The following is a 7,538-nucleotide window of genomic DNA, read 5'->3' on the forward strand; positions in this document are numbered from 1 at the left end:
TTCACTTTGGCTGGAGAAGGAATTTTGATTCGCTTTAGTGCAAGGAGAGCAGGAAACCTGTAGAGAGCTAACCTCCCTCCTGACAGGACAACGCAGAGAACGTTTGCAGTTTCCCTTTAGAGAATGACAGAATCACAGAAATGTAGGGGTTGGAAGGAGATAATTTAGTCCAATCCCCTGCCAAAGCTGGTCACCTAGAGGAGGCTGGACAGGAACACATCCAGGCGGGTTTTGAGTATCTCCAGAGAAGGAGACTCCACACCGTCTCTGGGCAGTCTGTTCCTGTGCTCTGTCACCCTCAAAGAACTTTTTCCTCTTGTTGAGATGGACTTTCCTGTGCTCTGGTTTGTGCCCCTCGCCCCTTGTCCTGTCTCTGGGCACCACTGGAAGCAGTCTGTCCCCATCCTCTTGACACTCGCCCTTTAGATATTTATGGGCATTGATGAGGGTCCCTTCTCAGTCTTCTCCAGGCTAAACAGATCCAGGTTTCTCTTAGCCCTTAGCCAATGGGTTTTTTTTTCATTTATAGTGTTCTGTACTGGTGAGTTTATCAAAGCATCTCAATAACATTTTATTTCATTTTATTTTAATTTTTGGCACCGAGGCCGCTGCCGTTTGCTGACAGGCCTTGACCTGCGCCCAGCACAGTGTGCTCCACCGCCCTTTCTCCACAGGCCGGCACCTTCCGCCTCCCCCCGGGAGAGCTCCCCTGAGCGGCACGGACGGCGCTGCTGTTTCAAGGCTGCGGTGAGCCCCTGCACACAGACTGCCCTGCCCAAGCACGGCAGAAGCCATGGCTGCAGCCTGGGCCCCAGGCTAGGAGCCGGCGGCCGCCGCTCGCCACTCTCCCCAGGCCCTCAGTCGCAGCGGGGCCGCCATGACCCCGCGCGGTTACTATGGAGACGGTGGCGCTGCCGCTCTGCGCATGCCCCCTCCGGCGGGCTTCCGGCACACCAGAAGCTTCGGTAACGCGGGGCGCTGAGGGGGCGGCGATGGAGCGCTACGGTGAGACGGCGCTGAGCGCGGCCTCCCCGCCCGACTTCAGGTTAGTGAGTTCCGGGGAACAGGGCCTGGTCGACGGGAGGGGATGGGCACCCCTTGGCGGGCGGCGGGGCCTGGTGGCGGGCCGCGGCCTGCGCGGGGGAAAGGGTGTGCGCTAGGCCGCGGCGGGCGGGGATGGCGGTACCACCAGCCCGGGGTGGCGGCGGCCGTGGTTGGGGGTGCAGCCGGGGCCGGGAGTAGCCGGAGGGGGTGGAGGAGGCCTCCTGTTTGCCTTGGCCCTGCGGTGTAACCCTGGGCGGCCTCGAAACCTGAGCGTGGGGGCTGATGTGCGGTTAAAATCTTCACGTCCGGGCCGAGGTTATACCCGAACGTGTGTTTTTGCTGCGCAAGGAAGTGGTGAGGGGGTGTGTCGGTGTAAGAAAAGGATTTGCCAACAGTGGAGTTCGTAGCTCTGGTAATAAGCTGGAGGTCATCTTATTCTTTTACGTGTAGGTGTTAAATAGAGAATAGGCTCTAATTTCCATAGGGAAAGTTTGACTGGAGTTATGCTTTGCATACAGAGAGACTTTGAGGAAAATTCTAGCAAAGGAAAAGATTTTGAATACCTATTTCTTTAAAGCTACTTAATATGCTACCTAAATGTACATGGTTAGCAAAAAGTGCTTTTGGCTTTAGTGTAAAACCTGCGTGTGGCTGCACGTTGCTGTCTTTTGATGACTGTGAAAGGATGAGATTTTTTTTTTTTCTCTGCTTCCACTTATTTTTCCAAAGATAAAAGGCGATTTCAAGCAATGTTCTACAGCACAAATATGTCTTGATAAAACTTTTTGGAGCACTTACACAAAAATTGCTGTGAACTTGCCTGGGAGTTTTAAGAATTAGTTATCCCTGATGTGTGAACCGGTTTTATGCATATTTGTGTCTCAAAACCTAAAGGACACGTGCCATTGAACCTTTGAAAGTCAGAACAGTGTTGCTTGGCTTACATGTTTACTTCAGCATAAAATAATGTAGTCAGCCAAGCAGGGCCAGTGAAAACTGGTGGAAGCACAAACAAAACCAAGCTTTATGTGGTGTTTTGTAGACACAAAACCTGTTCTGGCAGATCAAGTTCAGGGAGACCTTACCAAGTACATAATGGCTTATTAAGATTCTCTTGCTCAAGAGCTTTTAGGTTTAGGTCTGTGAAGGCAAAAAAAGTTACAAATGTTTTGGTGTATTGGCTACGTATTCTGATTATTGGCACAGTTATTCTAACTTTCTCAGTGGAAGCTGAGAAATTATTTTAAATAGAGGAACAATACCTAATAAAAAGGAACTTAACTTCCAACAGTAAGCTGTTAAAGTCATTCTATACTTCCCTCTGTATCCTAGCCTGTAGCATTTGTCATTTTCCTGGACTTGTATTACTTTTTTTTTTGGTTTTTTTAAAAAAAGGGAACTTGGCAAGTTTTAGTGCAGAATGCTGTCATATGACAAGTGCACGTGTATCTAATATTAGATATTTAATAATTATGGAATAATACACCAATAAGCATATTAATGTAAACTGCCTATGTTGTTGATGCTTGCAAAGCAATAACAGGGAAAATCTAAATGCTGTTTTTAGTGTTGTTTGTGAGCTTTGACTGGCAGAATCATTACATTGTTTTGAGTACAGTGATTCTTCTCTTGCAACCAACAAATGCATACTCAAATCTTTATCACTTCCAAATGATATACGTACTCAATTCTTGGAAAGTAATTGGCTTCTTTTTGGGACAAGCTGTTATCCTGTTTCAGGCATATATATTGCAACTTTCTTCTATATGTAACTTTTCTTATTTATTTCAGAAATGAGGGTTCATTAACATCAACTTTAAGAACACTTCTATTCTTCACAGCTCTAATGATCACATTACCTGTTGGGCTATATTTTTCATCAAAGGCTTATGTATTTGAAGGTAATTCTGTTTCTGCCAATTAGCGCTAATGTTACGAAAAAGAGGAAAAACACAGTCCTCTAATAACATCTTTGTTCTCCTTCCTGCTTTGAGTATTTCTTTCCTTATGCAGGCTAAAGGCCTCGTAATGCCTAATTAGAACAGAAAATTATATAAATGGTCAACGCATTCTTCCTTGCATTGCGGTCTGCAATCTAGTATTTGCTGTTTGTAATACAGTGGTTTATGTAGTATATAGGTGCATCGTTCCCCAAAGCTAACACCACAATGCGGCATCAGGGATATGTTTCCTGCTGGTGTTGCAAACTAATTGTGTATTCAAGACAGAGTAGTGTTGTTTACTGGGTTTATTTTTTGCTTTTTAAAACATACCTGCATTTGTAAGTGTAAACCATTTTAAGTACCCAGTTTCAGATATTGAATATGGTTGTTTGTAGAGCTTTCTTTTAACTAAAAAAAAAAAAAAAAAGCTAACAATGTGCCATGTTCTAGCCTGGATTCTGCAAGGCTTTAATAACTTCTTAATACTGCAGGAAAGAAGTATCTCCTTGAAAAGGAGGGAGAAGGGAGGGAGAAAGCTGCTGTTTTTAAGAGCAGTTTGTGAATATATAAATGAGTTCCAAGATGATTCTCCTTGGATGTGTACTGTTGTATGCAGTTCTGAAGGCCAAAGCTGAAAGTTTAAGTAACTTTCAGGATTCTTTTAAACATGTTTTGTTTTTTAACTGGAGGTGTAGCAAGCTGACCTTAACTTTGCCGTGTCAGTTAACGGCAAGATCTGTCAGTGCTGATAGCACTGGGTTTGTGTTTGAAGAGTGGTATTTTTGGTGTGGTGTAATGTGTGGGGTTTTGTTTGGGTGTTTTTTGTTTTAAATGAATGAAGAGAAATTATACTTTGGTATTTGGTCTTCTGATATTTGAAGGTTTATTTCATGTGAGATGCAGTTATGTATCTTAACTGGTGACAAATTATTGCTTTAAGATATAAATATAGTAGGTAGAAGTCGTCTAAATTTAATCGTTGTTCTACTGTTTCATAGTGTTCTGGTGGCAAATAAATTATATAATTATCAACCTCTCCTCAGTTTACTTCCCCACAAAGTGAGTTACACTTATGAACATAGGATGTTGAGGTTCATTTGGTGCTGGAAGACAGTAACAGAAAAAGTGAATGTTATAGAACTCTAAGCTGTTGACTTCAGAACCAGGGTGTTTTATCTTAAGTACTGAATAATTGCAGTGTTGCTTTATTCCAGAAATAGTTTCAAGGTCTGTATTCTTTCCTGTAAATCTTTCTGAGCTCAGTCTTTTGATACAGGAGTAAATGTGACTTTGGTCTTTAGGAAGAATTGTGATTTGCTGTTTCAGTGTTCCTGATAACTAATATTCTTTACTTTCTTTATTTTCTCAGGTACCTTAGGAATGTCCGACAGAGACAGCTATTTTTATGCTGCCATAGTTGCTGTAGTTACTGTTCATGTGGTCCTTGCTCTCTTTGTGTATGTAGCGTGGAATGAAGGTTCTCGACAGTGGCGGGAAGGCAAACAGGACTAGAATGAAGATCATCATCATGTGATGACCACGGACTGTAAATTAAATTTTTGTGAGCTGAAGGAAAAGCATTCTTCAAAATGTATAATACATGTGTACAAAGATGAGGTTAATGCCTCGACTCTGGTTAGAATAAGACTTGTGCTCATCTTCAATGTGTACCGGTGTTCTCTTTGATGCTGATGGAAGTTGTTCTTTATCCGGGTTCTACTTGGTTGAGCTGAGGAGGTCTTCACCTAGAATTAGAATGAAATAATTATATATTTTTTAAAAAAAATCTTGTAGCTATTTTTGCTGTTCCTAGTATTTTTCTGGCTTGCTGTGAACATAATATTGGCATGAAGCAAGCATTACATTTTCAAGTAATTAAACTGCTAGTTAAAAAACCTACATTACTCACTTTCCAACTACAGTCAAAAAGGTGGAATTTCACTTTGCTGTGGTTAGTTTCCCAATTTATGGGTGTTGTGGTTTGACCCCAGCTGGCCACTCAGCACCACGCAGCTGTTCACTCGCTCCCCACAATGGGATGAGGGAGAGAATCTGAAGAGAAGAAGTGAGAAAATTTGTGGGTTGGGATAAAAACAGTTTAATAGGTAAAGCAAAGGTCACACGTGCAAGCAAAGCAAAACAAGGAATTCATTTACCACTTCCTGGGGGCAGGCAGGTGCTCAGCCACCCCCAGGAAAGCAGGGCTCCATCACGTGTAACGATGACTTGGGAAGACAAATGTCACCACTCTGAAGCCCCCTGCTTCCTTCTTCATCCCCCAGCTTTATATTGCTAGGAATGACATCACATGGCATGGAATATCCCTTTGGTCAGTTGGGGTCAGCTGTGTCCCCTCCCAACTTTTTGTGCACCCCCAGCCCTTGCTGGTGGGGTGGTGTGAGGAGCAGAAAAGGCCTTGCCTGTGTGTGAGCACTGCTCAGCAATAACGGAAGCATCTGTGTACTATCAGCACTGTTACATAGCCCCGTAGTAGCTACTATGAAGAGAATAAACTCTATCCCAGGAAAAAACAGAATAGCAGGACAGACATAAATAATGAATTTCTGAATTTAGAAATAATGGAAAAATGCAATTGGTTAGAAACTCAGGTCATGTTTCTCTAATGTGAAATGCAAATTTTTTTCATTTTCATGTGTATTTTTTTATTTCAGTGTAAAATTCACTCTTTGATTTCATTTTGGGAGGATTGTCTTATTACTGCGTTGCTCGTCTTTCCACTCTTCTACACTTAATCTTGATAATGCAAAGGAAACGGCACAGCATTTTTCTATGTCTTTGCATTTATGTATCTCCTTGATAAAGGATGTAGTTGGCTTTCCTGTGGTAAAGTAGTATCGGTAACAGCTATAAGCCACTCTAATGGCTAGCAGAGGAACAAGGAAGAGAAAACAAGCTGTAGCCATCTGCAAGTGTTGTCCTTTATGAAGCAGAACACAAGAGTGATCACATGGAATATTTGCTTCTCTTCATAAATACTAACTTACACACTGTGAAATGATACGATATGTTGATCGATTTCTTTTTTTTCTAGGTTGTGAGTAGCAACTTTCTATATTCCAACCATACTGAGATTTTTGTGTTGTGGGATTACCTGGATTTCACTTCACTGTTGTACTGTTGTTAGCAACCATTTTAATCTGGAGATAAAGCTTTTTTCCAAAGGACTTTCCTAACACTGATGATTGCTGTTAAGCTGTTGTGCTTGAGGTCGTTCTGTTAATTTGAATTTTCCAATTTGTTGTATTAGTTGAGCCTTATTTGGAAGTGTTTTGCTTCATATAGGGCTTGGAATAGTTTCGGTGCTCCATTTGTCCATGGTAAAATTTAGCTATAAATGAGACAAAAATTGTTTATCCATGCCCAGTGGCTTGAGGAGTGTGTCCCCAGGGCTCATTACTCTCATCTCCACTCCCATTCCAGGTGTGCGCAAGCATATACACTTCATCACATTAACACAAATCAATTTTTACATTTTGTTTCTAAAATGTTAACTTTTCTCACCCAGAATCCCATTGTCAGCTTGCTGCCAGCAAACCGGAGAACGGTCTCATAGTACTTGAAATACAAATTTAGTTTTTAAGTTGGCATATTGGCTTCCTGTTCTCCCATATATGAACTGTACATTGTAGAACAAATACTGCCTTTTAATAAAGAATTACCCCGCAACACAAGATCCAGTAAACAAGCACTTGTCCTGAACAGTTTTTGAATAATCTTTTTAATACTGCTCGTGTATTACAACAATGCTCAGCTTACAACCAATAGATCAGGTGTGGCACTGTTCAGTATCTTTTTTGTTTGGGTTTTGTTTTTTTTTTGTACTCCATTTATAGTGGCAAATAAATGGGAACATAACTGTCATGCTTTGCTAGCTGGGTCTTGTGCTCTATGTAGACACTAAGTTAATTTCCTAGGAATAATAGGAATTGTGTGTTTGGTTACAAAAATCTGCCAAGTTTGACCTGTGCTATAAGTGTAGGCGCTATAATGTCTCAGCAAGTGGGGGTAACAAGCTGAGTGTTAATCCATCCATTGGAACATAATGCTGTGATCCTCAATGTTCTTGAGAAAAGAGCCAACACGTGAGTCTCTGCATAGTGACGGCCACGTACGGGGGTTTGTGTTGCCTGTGCTTGGAAGCTGAAAGAACCACTCAGGTAAGTGGTGCAATGAACACAGACAAGCGGTGGAATTCCACCGTGACTAGGGAGCTCAAGGGACAGAAACTACAGCTGTACAATGTAGAGTGTACATGGAGTAGTGTTGTGCCTTTCCAATACAAAGATTTATTATATTTGAAGAGCTTTATGTTGTGGCCTCTTTAGGTTGAGTGTTTCCTTTCACGTTCCTGTTAATGTCGAAGCGAATTCTCATGGCAATTTTTAAATGTTTAGTGGCCATTGTGATTCTGCTAGAGTTTAAATAATACAGTACAAATATGGGAAGTGATCAAAGTTGTGGAGTGGTTAATATTGTTGCTTTGTATTTTATTTTCTATAAAATGGTGATGTGTTTTAAAGTGGTACTCTT

The 7,538-nt window shown here is 41.8% G+C and overlaps 1 protein-coding gene across 1 annotated transcript; it reads left to right on the forward strand.

Annotated features, from left to right (window-relative positions):
• The first annotated feature begins 605 nt into the window (after positions 1–605).
• On the forward strand, positions 606–6,869 carry VMA21 (VMA21 vacuolar H+-ATPase homolog (S. cerevisiae)). The gene is made up of 3 exons (XM_014955303.1): positions 606–1,045; positions 2,836–2,945; positions 4,357–6,869. Exons 1-3 carry the CDS (start codon positions 897–899, stop codon positions 4,497–4,499), a joined length of 402 nt encoding a protein of 133 aa, XP_014810789.1. The 5' UTR covers positions 606–896; the 3' UTR covers positions 4,500–6,869.
• The last annotated feature ends 669 nt before the right edge of the window (positions 6,870–7,538 follow it).

Source organism: Calidris pugnax, unplaced genomic scaffold, assembly GCF_001431845.1.
Source record: "Calidris pugnax isolate Ruff unplaced genomic scaffold, ASM143184v1 scaffold38, whole genome shotgun sequence".
In the NCBI taxonomy this organism is placed as follows: Eukaryota; Metazoa; Chordata; class Aves; order Charadriiformes; family Scolopacidae; genus Calidris; species Calidris pugnax.

Excerpts from the sequence above, each read along its gene's own strand:
- VMA21 (XM_014955303.1), top strand. The coding sequence starts at position 897 with ATGGAGACGGTGGCGCTGCCGCTCTGCGCATGCCCCCTCCGGCGGGCT. Across the intron at positions 1,046-2,835 it reads GCCTCCCCGCCCGACTTCAG|AAATGAGGGTTCATTAACAT; the intron begins GTTAGTGAGTTC and ends TATTTATTTCAG. Across the intron at positions 2,946-4,356 it reads AAAGGCTTATGTATTTGAAG|GTACCTTAGGAATGTCCGAC; the intron begins GTAATTCTGTTT and ends TTATTTTCTCAG.